Source organism: Plectropomus leopardus, chromosome 6 (genome assembly GCF_008729295.1).
Source record: "Plectropomus leopardus isolate mb chromosome 6, YSFRI_Pleo_2.0, whole genome shotgun sequence".
NCBI classification, from domain to species: domain Eukaryota; kingdom Metazoa; phylum Chordata; class Actinopteri; order Perciformes; family Serranidae; genus Plectropomus; species Plectropomus leopardus.
In genome coordinates, this window is record NC_056468.1 from 9,866,850 (window position 1) to 9,887,153 (window position 20,304).

General features: G+C 41.1%; 1 protein-coding gene across 2 annotated transcripts in view; it reads left to right on the forward strand.

Moving 5' to 3' along the window:
• cabin1 (calcineurin binding protein 1) overlaps window positions 1–20,304 on the forward strand; it is a 45,115-nt gene that overhangs the window by 23,034 nt on the left and 1,777 nt on the right. For both annotated transcript variants that reach the window (XM_042487468.1, XM_042487470.1), the window contains 7 exons: window positions 5,599–5,762; window positions 5,858–5,954; window positions 6,062–6,745; window positions 10,627–10,701; window positions 16,052–16,310; window positions 19,185–19,346; window positions 20,102–20,304. In XM_042487468.1, the coding sequence (XP_042343402.1) occupies window positions 5,599–5,762; window positions 5,858–5,954; window positions 6,062–6,745; window positions 10,627–10,701; window positions 16,052–16,310; window positions 19,185–19,346; window positions 20,102–20,304 (1,644 nt within the window). The remainder of the gene's footprint in view (window positions 1–5,598; window positions 5,763–5,857; window positions 5,955–6,061; window positions 6,746–10,626; window positions 10,702–16,051; window positions 16,311–19,184; window positions 19,347–20,101) is intronic.

A 20,304-nucleotide genomic window follows, 5' to 3' on the forward strand; every position in this document is an offset into this window, starting at 1 on the left:
AAAGACGACACTCACGATATTACAATATCGTATCCATATCATATAACAATATTGATATACTATTGATCTATTGCACAGCCCTAATTACACAAATATTTTAATGTTACAGACCTTTACAGACTTTAACAGAGTCCTCTTGTGCTGTGACAAGTCATTATTGTGGGTAAACCCTTGTAATGAAATATTGTAATATAACTGTTTGCAGCCCTTGTAACAGAATAGCAAGGATGAATCAAATGCTATTGGTCATAATGCTGCCAGGCCCTCTGGCTGCTCAGTACTGCTCCACAGTGATCGTGAGGAGTCCCTGCGTGCGTGCGTGTGTGTGTGTTCGTGCGTGCGTGCGTGCGTGTGTGCGCGTGTGTGTGTGTGTGTCTGTGTGTGCGCGTGTGTGTGTGTGTGTGTGTGTGTCCCAGCCAGACACACCACACACGTACGCTTGCTTACATATTCTTCCGCCCACTCACGCGTTCGCTCTCTACGAAGCTCCAGAGGAAATGGGTGTCCATTTTGCTACATTTCAGAAAAACACAAATCCATCCTGGTCTTGTAACTTTTTTTCGAGAACATACTTTGAACTGATACCGTCTTTTCAGAACAAGCATTCGTGTTTGATTTGACTGCTTGAATGTAACTTTGCTTATAGGTAGGCCTCTGTGTCTCATTATATTAGGTCAGCATAGTCTTCTGGGGAACACTTGCATTTCTTGCCTCAGTTTGATGTGTGACTCAAACATTTGTGTGTTCAGCTGTGTGGTGTGCTATAGGTGGAGCTTCACTCAGGAAAACCTTAGTTTTTCTAAAGGGAGGAGTAATGACCCAATGAATACATTTTGCACAAGTTGGCATTCTGATTTGCATGTTGGAGGGTTGAATCTGGCTGGCTGTGTCTTTTACACTGCCTTCTTCTGCTCTGTGTTCACCTGAGCTTGACATTTTTCTGCAGTGTTTTTCCATCACTCACACAACAGGAAGCGTGAAAAACAAGGTGTGTTTGCTCAGTATGTTTATGGTGGCCAGCTGGAAAGACACGACCAGAGTTGAAAGAGAGGAGAGGAAGAAGGTGAGGGCTGTTGTCAGTAGGCTGCTGGTTGAGGAAATACTGTGTGTTCACAACACAATCTTATCTGTTCAGACAGCTCTGTTCTTCTGCCTGTGCTCCTGTGGCTAATGGAGGCTTTACGCATACAAACCTGTATGAAGTTCTGTGGTTCTCTTTCTCAATTGGTGTGCCATCCCCTTGATGCCACCTTCTACGCTGATGTGGTAGCACTGACTTCATTTTTTAGCCAGTTTATGCTCTCTTGTTCTTGTCCTGTTGCTCCGTCTTTAGGGTGATCACGCTCTACCCCTCCCCCTGGCTCTTATTTGCTCTACTCATCTCCTCTCCCTGTTGCACTCGTTCTGTTTCCTCATTACTCTCTCACTCCTCTGTTTGTGTGTGTGTGTGTGTTTTGTGTGGGTGTGCACGAATGGGCGGGAGTTTCTCCACTTTCCTCTGATTGGCTGGCAAAGCTCTACGAGGATTGGCTGTACACTGTGTATAGTGTGAGAGAAAGGAAAGGAGGAGGGGGAGAGAACTCCAGCAGGCTGGGGTCAGGGGAGAGCGGAGATAGAGTGCGTGGGTGTTTTTGTTTTGAGATGGCAGGGTTTGAAAGCAGGAGAGGAACGAGTCAGCTTGTCTGTCAGTGGCACACTGAGCTCATAGGCCCTGACTCCAGCGCTGTTTCCCCTCTTGCCAAGGCAGCTGCCATTCTCCTCCTCTTCTGTTCCTGTTCTGCTCTGTGCAGCTGTGCTTCCCTCCTCTTCTCTCCTGCAGCTCTCGCTGCCCTAGCACCCAAATGCAGCCCACCCCTTGCTCTCTGAGCGCGAGCCTCTTTCAGGGTGGAGGCGCTGCCAGCGCTGCTGGTGCTGCTACCGCCAGCAGGAAACTGTCCAAAAGAATACTAACACAAGCGCCGTGGAGTAGCTTTCTTTGGTGATGGTGAGTCGCTTTCACTCTTTCCGTCTGACTTTTATACAATCGAGCGCAAGTTTGTGTTTATTTTTAGTGTGAGCAGAGTTCCAGTGTCATTTTCTGAGAGTTTGTGTTGTAGTTAGAGTGTGGTCTTTTTAGATCAGTGATACTCTTGTTGAATGGAACAGAAACGCCTCTAAGTTAGTCCTCCTGAGTGGTTCAGTTGTTCAGGTGTCTGCGTGTAAGATACAACAGCGTGGTGAAGAATGTTGCACAATGCAGAATCACACCACCACCTGCCAAAAGCTGGTAACATTAACAGGTGACCAGCTATTCTTTTTTTTTGAATCTTACAATCTAAAGTTGTAGTTGGATGCTGAAATAGTGATATTGTTGTTATATTAAGTTGCTTTAGTCACTGGTGGTTGCTACATGATATGCGAACACTCAGTTTGTGCAACTTTCCTGTAGTTAGTGAGTTATACATTGAGTCATAAGTTGGGCCTCTGCCCCTTTTGAGGCATGAGTAGATAAAGTTAAGAAGAAAGGTTGAGGATTTTCCTTCAAATGTTGTTTTGCAGACAGATAGCATTTTGTTTTGGCTTGGGCCTTTTGCTCAAGGAAGTTAGAGGGACTATCAGTCCCTTCTCTTCTCTTCTTCCCTTCTCTTTTTTTGTCCTTTTTTTTACAGTACTCCTTTATGTTGCTGTTTCTAACATGAATAAGTGACTATTAGAATTACTTTATGATTTGATGTGTCCACTGTCTAAAGGTTCAACTCACCCTCCACAACCAAAGAAACCCTTGCGAACCTAAAAAATCAGATTCCATTTTTACCAAAGGATTCTCTTGTCACGTATTTATCTCCTGTCTATCCCTTGTTTGCTGTGTGTCTTAATCTCTGTCTGATTTGTGCGTGATGTATTGGCCACATCTGCCAAAGCTGTCGCTCTAGATATCAAGCATTGGTCATATTTTTCTCTCACAAAAAAGGGGGGAAAAAGATGCTTAAAATCATTGCAGTTAAAGTCTTACAAATCTGCTTTAGCTGTTGTGCTACAGCATAATCTGCGTAAAGCCATGGCTCTGCTTTCCCTAAACAGATTTGCGGTGGTTGGATGGGTCTCTGATGAAGAACAACTCTCCTCCATTAGAGATGTTTTTCTTAGTGTGCAGCCCTCCCACCCCCATCATACTTGTCCCATTCCTGTTGGAGGCATTTGCTAATCTGTGTAATGAAAGGTTAAAACCTTCCCAAGCCCTTCCAGATTGCATCATATGATAATAAATCTTCTCGTTTTCACACAGGCGTCAGAGCCATACGCTTGTTCTTCAGGGGTTTTTGGTGACTGACCACTAGATCTGATTTGGGACCATTTCACCAGTTTGAATTGGCCCGTGTAACATCAGAGATTTATATATTTGCTATATATTTGCAGGGTTTTTTTGTTTGGTTTGGATTTTTTGGTGCTGTCAGCAAACTTCTCTTTTGTTTGTAAGTCCCTTTTTTGTTATCATCACCCTCTCTAAATTTGCATGTGTTTGCGGGTCTGTGAACACAACGCAGGTGGAGCTCTTCGTGAGTTTTTTTTCCTCAGCAACAGTTTGTGAAGTTTGAGATGCAGGGTGGATGATTGATGTGTTGATCCAGTCAGAGTTGATCAGATCAGATTGATTGATGAGAGGAGTAGCTGCTGCAGAAAGAGTGAAAGCGCCATTTAGACCCAGCACAATTAACGGTTACATTTCACTTTCACCGTGCCTGGTGTTCTGCTGCTCCGTCTGTGCTCAGAGTATGTTCTGCGCTTCGAGAGGTGAAATGAATAACTGAACTGTATATATATATTCCAACAGTGCTCCTAATATTTGAGCTCCGAAAATATAAAATCAGTATGTGGCATTAGATGTTTTAATCGTGGCAAGCCACCACAAATAAATGAATGTGTGAGAAACCCTGGATAAATACACAACCACACACTTTTAATGGGCCATAAGTGATAATTGATAATAGTGTGAGTCTACAGTATATGTAGGTTTTCTTAAATTATTAGGAAAATCCTGTGTGGAACTCAGGGTTCCTGCAAGTCCTTAAAAAGTCTTCAAAAGCATTTAATTTAATAATCTAAAAATAAGGCCTCAGTTGGTATTAAAATGTGTTAATCAGTCATCAAAAAAATCTTAAAATGCTAAGATGTTGGATAAATGATTTCGTGCTCTTTTCAGATGTTGCATTGACAAATCTCAAAATAATTGGTACAGTCTTTTATTTATCAATTCATTTTAAAATATATGAAATTTACCAAATTCTTCTCACATTAACGTCACCAAAGAAGTCATGTTTTATGTTACAATAAATATCAGGGCAACACTGCATCTAAATAATTGATGTTCATTCAAGTTTTCTTTTTCTTCTATTTTGGTTATTATAAAACTGGTCTTAAATTTCATACCAAGTAGCATTTAAAAAGTCTCAAAGTCTTTAATCTAATACCCCTCAAGCTGTAGGAAGAGATGCCTGTGATCAGAAGTTTTAACAGCTTTAGGCCTGGGTTCTCTGGGATGAATTTCTACATTATGTTTTAGACTGCCAGATTTAACAGTTTCTTAGTAAGCAGGCTATAAGTCTATCCTCAGGAATGTGTTTGTTTTGATAGGTTCATTTTGCCTCTCCAGCTTTGTTCCTCTCCGGTGGCTTTGAAAATGTCATCTGACAATCTGTGAGGAGGAGCGTCACGCTCCCCGGTGCCTTCAGCAGCTGATGGAGCCATCTCATTTGTTTTGTTCCACCCTGAAATGGTCATCTTTGTTTTGTCTCACACACATTTTCTGAGGCCAGAAGCTGCACTCTGCGCCATGTGCTATGTTACTGTACACAGCCTAGGCCACCATCTGCACTCGCATCAGTGGCTTCAGAGTGCAGAACCTTGCCTCGCTTCACCTGCTGAGAGGACATGTGCTCACAGACAAGGTGGACACGACCATCAAAAAATCCACCTCATCACGCTTTCTGCAAAGGAGGACTGCTTGTTGGCAGCCAGTCTGCTGGTCCATTGCATTGCTTGGACAGAGCTGAGCACTAATGAGGCTGCCTATCATGTGCGCCCAGAGAGAAAGCCCCCCCCACACCCCTTCTTCCCCACCTCCCACATGGCCAGCCAGTCCGCAAGATCTCTCCTGCAGCCTGCCATCCCCTCATTAGAGCTCTCTTGTTTGAATGCCATGTTTTTAACGCCCATTAATTCCTCTTGCTTTTTCCTCCACTTTCTTTCCTTTCAGTTTTTCCATGTCTCCCTGTTGATTATTTGTGTGTGTCATACACTCCACAGGCCTTTGAAAACCTTGAGCAGCAGCAGAGAGCAGTTATAAAAACAGAACTTTCAGATTTTCACAAATTAGCCTGTTGGCTTGTCATCCAGTTTAATGTGAGACCAGTTACATGTCGGAACCTCCTCCCAGACACCATTCGGCCTCCTTGCCAATTTGAAAAATACTTTGTAAGCCAGGGCCACACCAACAAGTGTGTCTGGGCAACGTTTCACCAGCAGTTTGTGGAAAACATAACATTTCTGTCTAATGTTTGTAGCACTGTCAAACTTAACTCCAGTTTCTGCCTCTTTTTTCCTTCTCCTCACCTCCTTCAGGGCATCTGGCGCATTCCAGTAGATGAGATTGATCGCCCGGGAAGTTTTGCATCTCATATGAACCGATCCATTGTCCTCTTGCTAGAGGTGCTGTCTCAGCTTAAGGATCACGATACTCTGGTTAAAGTCTCTTTCATGCTGCAGAGAACCCCTGACCAGGGAAAGTAAGGACACTCTTCTTGTGATACCGCTCTTTCTGTTATGTATTATGTATTTGTTCCATGACATCTCTCCTCTTGCTTCTTTCTCCTCCATGAAGGAAGTATTTACGGGATGTTGACCGCCAGGTTTTGGCCAAGAGAGCATTTTTCCTAACTGTAAAAGTCCTGGAGGACAATCTGAACAGTCTCACAGGGGTAAGGAAGCACAAATCACTGTACACACATACACCAAGAGCCGCTCAGTGTTTCAGACGTCTGGCATGCACCCACTTTGTGTTTTGACAGGCTCTGTTCTTTTTCAGGTGTCTGAGCAGCTTCACAAAGCGCCTGCGCCCTCCATGGGGGAGATGACCACAACGGACGCATCAAACAGGCCCAGTTCAGAGGACAGCAAACATGCACTGCCTAAGAAGCCTGGGCTCACAGAAGGAGCCTGCGCCGTTGAGACAGGGCCCCGGGAAGCCTCTCAGGCACAACTCACCACACCACCGCCATCCATAGATAAAGGGAGTAAAGTTCAGGAGGTCTACCCTGGAAAAGTGGAAACTGCTGGAAGTGAGGGGCACAAAGTGGGACCAGAGGAGCCCATGGAGTTGGACACTGGCCACTGGAGGAGGCCCTCTATTACCATAGATTCTCAGGGCAACCAGACGGAGGCTGAGACCTCCCTGAGTGCTGTGGAGCCCCAGCAGAAAGTGGCTGACAGCAGCCGGACACCAGAGCTGTCTCTAGAGGAGCTGAGTATCAGTTCCAGGCAGCAGCAACTCCAAGCCTCGGCACCCAAGGTCAGCGTGGCAGCCAGTGGGACTGATCAGGGGTTACCACGTAGGCCAAACAGGAAAAGGAAGCTTCTTGAGGATGTGGAGTCCGGAAAAACCTTACTGCTTGATGCCTACAGGGTTTGGCAGCAAGGCCAGAAAGTCATGACCTACGATCTGGGACGAATTGAGAAGATCATGTCAGAGACTTATATGCTCATAAAACAGGTAAAACTCTCCAACATGTACACTGATTCCTCTGCTGTGCACACACACTAACATTATTGTCTGTTGTCTGCTGTCATTTTTCTTGATTTGCAATGTCATGCATGCTTGAGACGATCCCTCCTAAAATTAACTGGTCTTGGGAAACCCCTTTTCTAACTGAATTAGTAACACAACCCCCGCTGTAGAATAGGGACTTTCCCTGTAACAGTTTTCAAACACTGTAACAAATTCTGCTCATGAAATGTGGTTTTGTTTTTACTTTCACTAACCTAAATTCAACCTTTGTGACTTAGGTGTTCTGCTGATATTTTTTTTTTTTCTTTCTTTTCATTTTACACAACATCACAAATAGGTGGGGAGATGCTGTGGTTTAGTCATTGTTGATTTTTTTGCCCCTAACTTAGCTTATCAAGTGGGTGCATCTCATCATTGCATTCCCACAGTTTATAATTTGCAGTGATTGGCCTCAGGTTACATTTTGAACATGTTGAATTAATTTTCTAGTGTCTATATCAGCCAGTTTTTGCTCCAGTACAAAGTACTATTGAATAACCAAAGACTTACATGTAATGGCTGTAGAACTGTTGCCAACAAGGAAAGATGTGTGGTGGCAAAGTGGCATCACATAGACAACGGTCTGTTTGTATTGTATGAAAAATTTAAGGACTTTTTTACTTAAGTTAATATATGCACCGTTAAAATTTATAGTACCTTCTGACTGCCCATAGCTCTTAGGAGAAGCAGTGAAGGGGCTGTTTTGCAGTGTAATGGTACACAGGAGTCACGGTTCGGTTCGTACCCAGGTTTAGAAGTCACTGCTTAGTGTGAGTTCACTTCAGCGGGTTAAAAAACGCCCAAATGTATAAGGATCTGTTTGTTTTCATTTATTTTGAACAGACTCTACAGCAAGTGTCCAAGATAGACACATTCGTCATGTTTGGGACTAAGAGCATTTTGCCCACTGGCAACTTTGGTAAATTGTTTTCATCGTGGTTATAGGGAACATTTCAAACACTTCTGCATTACCCTGTACAAACACTGAACAGAGGCAGACGGGCTATGAAACAGGAAAGCCGCTCTTATGCTATGAAACTGAAAATACAAAATGACTGACACTTGTTTTCCCAACATGATAATATGCTGCCAGCGGCTTACGGCTAAAAGTTTTCCGGGTAGAACTCTTGTTTGTGAACTTCGGTTCCACATTACATGCATCAGTCTACGTACTGTGTGTTCTGCACGAGGCTGTGTGCACTTAACTGTGACACTCATACCATGACGATTTGGCACTAATACACGAACCATTACGGCCCCACAATCTGTATAACTGTGCTTTTTATTTGAAATTCATAAATCATTATGTTAACCTTCTCTTGCGTAGGAAGTGTCATAGAAGTGAGAAGTTTCTTTGTATCTCGCTAGAGCCAATGTTTCTCGGTTGTTGAAAGTCAGTCCAGCTCCAGTGCTTTGTATGGCACTGATGGTGTAGTTGCAGAACAACCCACATCAGCTTATATAGCCATATTGAGCTGAAGATCAATGCTGGCCCTACAGAAGTTGCCATGTCATTAGCTGTGTAATGCCAGAGAGCTGGAGCTGGAGTGGGAGGGTTGTAGGCGAAAGGACAGCTGAAGAGCAGAAAGAAGAAAATCGGAGGAGATGGGCCAGCTTCAGCAGCTTTTGTTGTTTTGTTTTTTTTAGGTGCTTGGGTTACAGCTAAGATTTTTTTTCCTGTGCTCCTTCAGAGATGGCAAAGAGAATATTTTCTCAGACACACCCATAGGAGAGAGTAGCCAGAACCTGCCATGACATGTTTCCTGTCACCAAAGGAGTTGCGCAATTAATATGCCTGGACGTTTTCCAGAAGCATCTTCTGTTTGTGCACCTACTTGCACAAACTGCAGAGGCTTTATGGTTTTGTGGTTTGTTGCATTGCACAGCTGCATGTGGTTAGAGTTTAGAGCCGTACTTTGCATCTATTTCACTTTTGTTTCTGTTTTTACCTCTGCATATTTCAGTCAGATATTTTTCTTTCTCTCAGCTTACAAGCCACTAAATTGTGTGTTCCTGGTATCACAATACAGTATGCCGGTCATATAAAGTGAACGGTTTTATTGATGTGCTAGAGATGTCTTGTTGAAATCTGCCTTGTTCTAATAGTTATCATTGTGCGATATTTAAGTCATCGCTAACAACTGTATGTGGTCTGACAAGGAAGATTTGCAGTGAGATAGACATGAATTGAAAGCACAGGGCTTTCTTCTGAGATGCACTGAAGCTTGACTCAGTCCATTTAACAATTGGCATCATTGGAAAACTAGAATGAGACTACTGTAAAATCCCTCCCTCTGGGGGTCCCTGAACTGCTGCATACAACAGACTGTTGGAGAGAACAGAACAGCTGTGCGAACAAGATTACTGCTAAGTGTACAATGTCGGGCTCTAGCTAAGCTCACCAACTCCCACACAACACTCTGTACTGGGCCGTAATGTGAGCCTTTCTTTACTGGTGCTGTGATCAGAGGCAGGAGAGACATCCTACTGGCTCTAATATGGAGTCAGAAGAATTTGTTTGGTTTTAGTGTGGAGACAAAGTCAGTAATTAACACGGTGTGTACACAGGACAGGTCACCTCAGAAATATATAGTGATTTCGTAGTAGTACACTCACAGGTTCAGTGTTGCCAGAGGAGGTTTCATAGAAAAGGTGCATGAAAAGATTTTTGACTAGAATACAGTATAACCAGACAACTCACTCAAACCAACTTTTAAAAGTGGTTGCCAGGTGTCAAACACTATGCACTTGTGTCACTTTAAAGGTATATCATGCAGGAATTTCCTTAGTTCCTGTATTATTTCCTTGGCAGTGTATTTTTTTTGCAGAGACTCTGCCCTCTGCCTGGATTTTTTTATTTTCTGTGCTCCAGACATTTATTGGCCTCCACAGCGCTCAGGTGAGGTCTAGACTTTATTACAGGATAAAGATGACCGTAAGCAGCATGCATTCAAGAGACACAGCACCAAAAAAAACCCTCCCTATGATAGCGAGGCGAAACGCCATACAAGAGGGAATCTGGCGTTGGTTTATACTTTCACTTTTGCTAGTGAGTGTTTTTACAAACAGTAACCGACAATCCAGCGTAGTATACCTTTAATAATGAAAATGTGACAAAAGAATATTAAAAACCTTTATTTGCACTAACCGAACGCAATTGTTTGTAGTTTGAGGTTTATTTGATACTATACTGGTTGCTTGTTTATCCATTATGTCCTTTTTAAAATTTTGTTCTACAATTGTCTCTAAAACAGATGTCTGTGCGCATGCGAGTAAATGCACTAACCCACATGCAGTGTTTTCATGTGCAGGTTTTGACTGTTACAGTAATATTAAAAAATACAAATATTTAAATTTGATCTATTATGGAGTGCACATTTTGGTGTTTGTTGCCCCTATTTATTATATGTAAAAGGCCCAGTTTGTAGGATTTAGTGGGAAAGTTGCAGAACTGAAACTTCTCTCTTGGGTCCAAGCATATAGAACTTTTTCTTGACTTTTCTGGGCTACTGTAGAAACAACAGGGAGGACTCCCTGGCGAGGACTGGCTCTGTTTGTAGATAAAATAAATGTACCGTTTTATGGTAATGGAAACACAACAACTCTTATTTTAGAGAGATTGAAAACATAGTTATAAATATTATATTCCATTTCTGCCAATAGATGCCCCTAAATCCTACACACTGGACTTAATAAAGTGGAGAAGCCAAAAATTGGTTTCCAACTGCCAATGGGGACCTAGCAACCATTACTGTCATTAACCAGGAACATTTGGAGATCAGTTGCTCTGCCCTAATGTCCTTGTTGTGTCTACTCTGGTGTCCCAGGTTGATGAGGACGTAGCTCTGGACCAAGCTGTGAAGTTCTGCCAGATACAGTTGGCCACTTCTGCCCAAAGACAGGTAAAACTCTTCAACTCAGCATGTTCATCTGCCGTCTTTCTGCTGCCTCTGCAGTTTCTCTTTCCTGTGCATCGTAGCTCTCACTGTATTTGGCATTCCTATAGAGTGTCAAATGTACACTCTATCTATGCATATTTTATCCAAGTTGATGCCCAGTATTTGTTTTTTCTCCTCATAATAGGATTGGTTTCACATAGTGAAGCTTTTGATCATTTAAAGCTTTACTCAAAAAAAAGTTTATGATGCAGCAGCAGTATTTTAGCGACGTGATGAATGCCATTTGACATAGCCTTTTAAATGAATGGCAAAAGAAAATATCCAGTCACGAAATTATCATAACGGCAAGTAAAAGTTTAACTAAGCAGATCATTTCTGGTAAATTGTAACCCTCATAGCACTGAGGTGATGTACTCAAGGTTTATCAAAGTCTGGTCTCTAGCATAGCAAATTTATACCTCAACAGCCAAGCCAAGAATACCTTTTTGAGTTGTCCTTATGTTGTTCACTGAACCTATCTTCCAATCCAAGTAGATTAAATGCTAATTTAATCTGTCTGCTGTTTAGTTTATAATAGCAAGTATAAGGATAGATGTTTTGATGTTTTGTTTAACATTGGGAAAAAATGGCACATGTAGTAAAATGTGCCTAACTGATAACTCCAATTCTATCCTGCTTCAGCGTGCCAGTACTAAATATAGCCCAAAGCGTGGTGTGAATGCTCCCTGTTGTCCCTTCAGCCTCACTACGTCGTTGCTAAACTTGTTTCAGCCGGGCATCGGTGTGCATGTAACTTATTTGCAATGTGATATGACTCACATGCCAGATGACACATGAATCTTAATACAGTGAAGAAGTGTGTCTAATTGTAGTAATTCTAATTGGTTCAGCTAGTGCAGCTAAAGCAACGATTAGCTCTGCTTTGTCCTCAGGACTCATATTCTTCATGGAATCATTAGTTGCTCTGCCTCATCGTGTGTCAGTGACTCCCCCTTCCTCACATCCCTCCTCCTGCCCACACAGTCAAAAAGGGTCTCTCTGCCCACATCCTGTTGTCACGGTGATGTTCCCCGAACCTCAGGCTCATGAGAAGTAGCTGCAGGCAAAATAAATCTCTGCTTTCCTAGTTCACTGATCGTATCATCTTATTTTCTGCATCAATCTTTTTGTGTTCTTTCTTCAGTTTTGTCCGTATAGTCATTTGTCTAATTTCCATGCAGAAACACACGACTCAGAGATAATGATGCTGATGAGGCACGTCTTCTCAAATGTGTAAAAACCTGGTTGGAATTTGAATCTTTTTTTTTTTTTTTTTTACTGAAACAGCAGTGTTGGCACCGTTGAAATAAGTTTCCAGTGTTTGTTTATTTACATGGATAAATCTCCTTAATATCTTAATGCACTTTATATTTGCACCAAATGTTCTCAAAACACTGTCTCATTTTGTTTCTAATCAAATTGTCCCTAACTTCCATGCAATTATACTTTACCATAAAAGAGTCACCTAAAAATCAAAAACATTTTAAAAAGTGTCAGACATAAGTAACAAGGTACTGAGGGAAAAGTTCTTCACAGAAAATGATCTATTAGCAGCATACCAACTTCAAACTCATTAAAAAATCCGAAATTGTTGAGGTAATTTAAGTTCTTATTTTATGTTATCATGACCATAGTGTTGTTTAATTTGTAACTAAAATTCCATATGTGAATTCATAACCAAAGGAAGTACAATGAATCTATTTGTTTTCTGTATTGACGAGATTATTATGTCAGAATTCCAAGGAAATTTTTTTTCTCAGAAAAAAAAATGTCTCGTTTTTCTGAATTTTGAGTCACAGGGCCGCATGCAAAAAAAACGATGAATGAACACATTTCTCTCTTTTTTTTTTGCTCGTTCCACGATTTGTTATTATTTTGTTAGTTACACATTTATTTTTGGGGGGAATTACCACTATTTTCTTATTTTTGCTTTTCTGTTAACTAAAAGAACATTTTATGAGTGGTCGAGACACTCGTAACCGAGATAAGATAAAAGCATCTGGTTTTCACAGGCCACAAATTGTTGCCCAGAGATAGTTTTACATTTGAGGAATATTTTAAAAAAGGCATGAATATTGTTTAATCAAATTTAGATAATGTTTTATTGTAATTATAATGACTGGATTATTACATTTAAGGACTACAGAAATACTACTGTACTTAGTACATTGATCCAAACTACCGTAATTTCAGTTACTTTGTGTCCCTCTGCCTTTTTTAGTGTCATTTCTCCGGTCTTATTCGTCTGCCAGAGTCTTTGCACACACCACAAAATCTGTGATTATATAGTGTTTAGGGGGTGTTCCTGATGCTAATAGGAGACTTATGATCAAGAGGGATTCATCATTGAGCACAGCTGTGTAAGAGCAAACTTGGGTAGTTAATAGTGTTTTGTGATTCTGGAGTTGACTTCTCTTATATTTTCTCTTACCAGAAAATTACGAGAAAATATAAGAAATTTAAGAGAATATTGCTGCATGAGGCCCATTGTCTTTTAATTATTGTCAAGAGAGAAGGAAAAAAATGTAATGTCAATTATTTTCTAAGCAATCAACTAAAAGTTTCATCAGCAATTATCATATGGTTTGTGCTACCAAATACTTGACATAAAAGCACAACATTTCCCTCTGAAGTGCAGTGGAGTAGAAAGTTGCATGACATTAAAAAAATTAAAAGTACAGTAGATAAGTAGAATAATTGAGTTTATATGTATATATGTATATATGTATATATGTATATGTATATATATATATGTATATGTATATATATATATATATATATATATATATATATATATATATATATATATATATATATATATATATATATATATATATATATATATATATATATATATTCAGCCTTGAAATGTAATAATCCAATCATCATAATCACTCTAAAATATAATAATCTAAATGTTACGATATTTATGCACTTTTCAATATCTATCTAATATATATATATATATTATATGTTTCTTCGCATTGGGAAGCAGTTGGTAGACTCTGAAAACAAGCTGTTTTCAACCACTCATAAAATTTTTCTCTTACCTAAGAAAAGAACAATATTAAAAAAAAACAACAACATCAACCCAGAAATCAATGTGTACTAACAAAATAAGAACGAACTTTGAATACAAACAAAAATAGGAAAAAAAATGTTCCTCTGCTGCTTCATACTTCATACATGAGGCCCAATAATGAGGCAGATTCATTTTTTTCTTATGGAAACTCTTGTCAGAATTCGGAGATAATAATCTTGTTGATTCAGAACAATGAGCAGTTTTTTTCGTCATTAATGCATTACACTATAAACCAGACACTTTCCAGTCTGCTATGTGCCAGGTAAATGTTATACTGTTACAATTGTCAGATATTGTTGACTCGTCAGATATTATGATAATTAGCCCGCATGTGGTGCTTTGTGTTCTCGTTTTCTCTTAATGCTGATAAGACAGGGCGCCTCTGCGTACCAGCTCGCTCTGCAGTCTCATCAAACTGCTGTTTATGTATAATTATTGTGCCACCAGCTCGTGTCGTGGTTTGCATTTGTTTGCGGTTGTATAAAGCGGGAAATGTGAGTAGGCACCTTGGAGTTCTCAGCTTGGGGGCATGAAAAAAAAATCCTTGCCTGCTTTTTACAGATTCACACATTCCTTCAAGCCCACACAAGTGCAGAGCGAGATGTGCTCGTGTAGTGCTGAGCCGGAAAATTGACTCTGTGTATTGTTTGCTGTCTCACTTGGACGCTACATCAAGGAGAAGAGCATGACAAGGCGACATGACCTGTGCTCTTTGTTACTGTCACTCAATGATTGTCTGATATATTTTCAGAATCTTTTTGGTTTTTACTCTCATACTCGGGGAGATGCTGCAGCTCTTTGAGAGACTCAGGGTACTTTGTTAAAACAGTCTTCTGTATTTGAGCAAGCTCTACTCATCAAAGAATATGGACATTAGTTTGACAGAGGAGCTCCAGCGTCAGTCTCATTTGGGCAGGCAATTTAATTAAAATGTTCGGTTGGCCGGTCTTTCAATTTAGTTGGAAAGATGACAAAACCTGTACACGACATCTACAGCTGCTCTAATCTGATTTAAAGCCCAATCTCGATAATTGCACAGAACCACCTTTTGGTTCACTTTGTGGGACCTGAGTTTGGCCGTCAGCAGCCCACTCTCATCACACGGGGGGAACCTACACACTGGCTGCATGTGATGTGCTGCAATTTTCTCAGGTACAGTGTTCTTCTAATGCACACGGTCCTGCTGACTTGTCGGTGTCTTTGTTGACGATGTTTAATTCATGAGATATGAATCATCAGATCTGGCTGTGGAGCTGCTGCAACGCTCAAAGCTGCTCTGTGCCGCTCTGCTGAAGGGTCTGTGTGAGCTTTTGGAAGGCTACTCTGTTTGTTTGATTTGCCTGCGCGCCGCTGTGTGAATCCCGTGGGGAGCTCCATCGTACACAGCTGTGATTCAGAGCACAATTTGACTTAAACTCCCAGCAGATAGCCTGAGAAAAAAATGGTATGCGAGCTCCGTTATTGCCAAATTATCTTGTGCTAACATACTGTATGTGTCAAAGCGTGCTTGTCATGACAGTGTCTCCCCTGAACGTTGCCTGCAGGCTTTTGAAATCGTGACAAAACTGCAATGCATTAAATGATCAAAATTTCCTGACAGAGAAGCCTTTTCTGTGCCAAACCTGGAGTCATATTTACTTTTTACACAGTTCATCCATTACAATGAAGAGCTGGATTTACAGGTTTATAAAGGTTAGTTTTCATCCAACTTTTCATCCATTTTAAATTGAAAACTAGAGAAGGTGTATTCATTTCTTTTAACAGTGCTCCTCGGTGTTGCCATGACAGCGGCTGTGGGAGCAGAGCGGCTGTTGTCACAGGTTGTTTGTGCAGCTCTTGTGTTTGTAAGTGGTCCTCAAAAGGACTCACAGGAAAGTGGCTCAGAGGGATGTAGTGTGGTGCAGACTAGAGCCGAGCTCCTTACCAGCACCCAACAACAGAGTCCAGCACACAAGTAAGCCTGCGAACCCCGGGGGGGGACGACGTCGCAACTCTGAAGGATTTTTGTTACCACTTGTGTGAAAGAGCCTAGCCTGATACTGCTGATGCGTGTTGTTTGAAAAGTGCACTGTGGCTCACTCTGTTCCTCTGGAGTCTCTCACCAGATTCTTCCTCCAGGGACAAGGATGTACAGTTTTCAGGAAGCTACCCGTGCAGAGGAGGGTTAACGCTGCACATGGATCCCCAAGGTCAGTCACAGCTCCTCACGACCTCCTCTTCTGTCTCCAACAGTCTGCAGGCGATGCCCCGACTACACCCAAGTACACCAAGGAGCACCGAGACATCTTCTTCCCCGCCTCTCTGCCGACACCCGTCCTGCTCAGCCACACAGCCTGCCATCCGCTGTCCACCCCCGAGGGTCAAGCCAAAGTGGTGTACGAGCCCCTGAGCAAGCTGTCCAGACCTCAAGCGTCGGGCTTCCACGATCAGACGCAGCACAGGAGAGCGGCGAGCCACCCTGCTGCAGCCATGGCCTTCCTACCACACACAGGTACAGTGGCCTCCACTCCCACACCAAGACATTGTCATCAGTGTTTTTACCACAATGTAATGTACATATTCACAAATGTTAATGCACTCTCTGGTGCTAGTTTTTGGTTAAAATAAGCAGGTGTAGTGTAACACTGCTGCTGAGGTGAAGCTTTGCAGTTGTCAGTTCAGTTTATGAAGATCCCGAAAAGACCAGCAGGGGGCGCCTGTGGACTTTTACACAGGTGTTACATAACAGCAGACTGGCGCGCTTGTATTTTGCCTTTTGGGCTTTGTCAGCTCCCCAATAAGCATTTTAGAAATTAGTGTCTTCCAGATTGCGACTCTTTTTCGTTCTCTTCCTCTCTGGGGTTTGGCAGCATCACTGCTGATCCACATAATGCAAATTCTGGCTTGCTGTGTATCTGTTTGATATCTAAAGATGCAATTTGAGCACTCAGAATCTGCAGCATGAATTAATAATAATACTAATAATAATAATACTAATAATAATAATACATTTCATTTATAGAGCGCTTTTCAAGGTACTCAGAGACACTTTACATCATAAAATAGAGTACACTTAAACACACACAACATTAATCACACATTAAAAAGCAGTTTTGAACAGGTGGGTTTTGATAAGTGTTTTGAAGTGGGAGAGGCTGGTGCAGTACCCTGTGTGTGTGTGTGTGTGTGTGTGTGTGTGTGTGTGTGTGTGTGTGTGTGTGTGTGTGTGTGTGTGTGTGTGTGTGTGTGTGTGTGTGTGTGTGTGTGTGTGTGTGTGGGAGAGAGCTCCAGAGGGAGGGGGCGGCTGTAGAGAAGATGGAGAATTCCCTTGATATTAAATACCAACTTAACCTGTGAGCTTGAATTTTCAATATTTTGTATTTACTAGTGTATTTTTCTTTCTAGTCATGAGATTTAATTATTATTTGGAGTGTTTTAACAATCATTAGATTTTTGCATGAGGCCAGTAGAGCCATTAGAGGGCAGTAAACTGTGTTCAGAGGCTGAAGACAATTCTCTGGTTGTTGAGTCACAGCTTTTATTTCTTTTCTGTCAGATAAGTGCTCAGTAAGTGGAGCTGTTGCATTTGGCTCTCACAGATGGCTCTCCTGATTTGGGGCACATTTTCAGATAATGGTCATGAGCTTTTTACTATAACTTCTAAAACCTTAGCTTAAATGTACCTTTTTGCTAGTCTGTAGATGTCCTGCAGGTGACAAACTTCACACAGCTGCTGCTTTTGAGACGCATGAGACCCGAAGGAGTGTTGTGTCATATGGACTTAACTCATAATCGAAATTTAAATCAAGCAGAAGTATCTTAACTAACAACTGCAAGTGCAATTCTTTGACATTTGTTATGACATTGGTGCTGTACTCAAATCATTGGCATAGGTAGATAGCTCAATAGATTCTTTATTGCCATTGCATTTTAAAACACACAGTGATTTGGGTGGCAGCAATCCACTTCATTTAGCAGCATGTATAAATAAATATACTATATAAAAAAAAGCTGCACTATCTTGCTCTCTCTTAGTGTAAATATTTCCTAAAGTCATTCTGCTGTTCTCTGCTGCTAACCAAAAAAAGAAAAGTTGCCGCTGCAATTTTATAGCCTTGCGATATTCATCTTTTAATAAAAAAAAAAATGTCAAGTGTATGCCCTGATTGTCAATTTTCACAGTAGTATTGAAAATCAAACATTAATATTTTCAAGGTCTTCTTTGTATTGAAGTTATAAATTCCGGTATTGTGATTTGAATGATTAAATATTTTATATATCCCATCCAGCAATTCATATAAAGGCAAACATTAATTAATTTTCATTTGTGATATTTTCAGCACTTCAAGTGGAAAGTGCAAAGCTTTAATGAAGTAGCTGCCAGCTGAGCTCTCTGCAGCGCAGCACTTTCATCTTGTTTTTGTCCTTAATTAGAAACTCACAATGCTGCTTCACAGAGCTTCTGTTTCAGGTTCGCCTCAGTCCATCCGAGCACCTTTTACATCCACATAGTGCTGCAGATTTTGCTTGCATAGTTTTTATTAGTTAATTTGTTTGTTTTTCACATGCAGACATTGATGCATCAGTGAATGGAGTTGACTGAAAGTGTCTGAAACGAGTGGCTGCATATTTGCACTGTGTATGGCTCCATGAAGATTCCCTCAAGTTATTAAAGTTGGATGACCTTTAAAGGTGTTTCAGAAACTAGTGGTTTTGCACGCACGCGCGCATGCACGCACGCACACACACACACACACACACACACACACACACACACACACACACACACACACACACACACACACACACAGGTTAGCATTAAGTAACACTGCAGTGCTGTGAATTATGTAATGGTTTCCTTGGTAACATTAGTAGAGAAGTCTGAAAGAGTATGAGATCATTTTTGTTTTCATTTGTGTTTGTCTGAGCTGCGGGAGGGGGGTGGAGGAGTGGGGGGGGTCACAGTTTAGTAGGATATGTTATTATTTCAGGTAGCTGTCTAGTGACGGGAACTTTAAAGTCCCTGTTAAATGGAAAATTCTTATCAATTTATTTATTTTATTTGCCATTAAATGCCAAAATGTACAGAATGATTTTATTGTATTTCTACACAATACTGTCATTTTACCCGCTGTGTCCCAGAAATGATCAGTTATGAGTTAGCCGTTAAATCTTATGTCACAGTGGACCTGATGACCTCCATAGAAAGTCCGGTCTGTAAAGTCTGCTGCTTTTGTCTTTGTTGCAAAGGATCCAATCAGTAGATCAGTAGTTGCGTGTTTTTGTCAAGAATAACAAATATTGGAAAAATGGCCAAATACAAGGAGGGCCGGGTGCTGATGGCTTTAACATTTTTTTTTTTTTAATGTGTTGTTTGTACCCACAGAGGAGCGGGCGGAGGAGCCCTCCGAGGGACTTTCATACCGACAGCAGGAGTCGCATCTTTGTCAGCAGATGAAACTCGCCACTGTATCCCAAGGGCAAGAGTCATCAGCAGGCTGGTTCCAGGAGGAAACCGCCACATGTAGCACCGCACAACCTTGCCCAGGTCAGAACTTTGGAATCAGATATTTCAATATAAACTGTATCTAACAAGTAGGGTTGTCAAAAAATATCAGCACATATGGATGATGAACAATAGAAACAGTTTTAATGCTCATTTTCCACTATATTGAAACTGTTCATCAGCTGCTCTTTCTTGCTCTCTGATGACGGCGAGTTGAAACACTTACTGCTGTTGTGCACACAAAGCCCCGCCTCCTCTCTCTCGCTCACAGTGCCGCCCTTTAGTCTTTCGTCACACTTTTTCTCAATTGTTACTTGAAAATAAATAATATTAAATAAGAGAAAATACAGCTCCACTTTTGTGTTTTTTACTTGCACAATATTACATTTTGAATGTGTGGCAATGTCAGAGGCTTTTGAACATATGTAAACCTTAACAAGAATATTGTTGTCATAAATTTTTCATTAAAATAATCATTTATTTATTTATTTATTTTACTTTTTTTTTTATTTATACTACAGTTATTCTTTACTATAGCCAGGAAAGGAAAAGTCATTGTCATGTTATAGCTTTGCCATAGCGATCTTTTTTTTTTTTTAAGTACTTTTAATTTTATGCCCTCAATGTCAATTTTTCCCATTGGTATTGAACATAGTATAGAATATCAATATTTTTAAGGCGTTGTATCCAATTTCGAATTTCCATTATCATGACAACACTATTAAGAAGGACTTTCAGTGACCTCATATGCCTTAAAAATGTTTAATGTTTAGATATTTTTTCTTTCTGTCTCTCAGACCAGCAGCAGTATGCCAGCGATGAGCAGTCGAAACTTCCAGACCCCAGCCGAATCCGCTCCAGAGTCCCACCCAACATGCCAAAGCTTTTCATCCCTTCCACCGTCACCAAGTTCCCACCAGAAATCACAGTAACACCTCCGACACCAACGCTCCTCTCCCCCAAAGGCAGCATCTCAGAGGAAACCAAACAAAGACTAAAG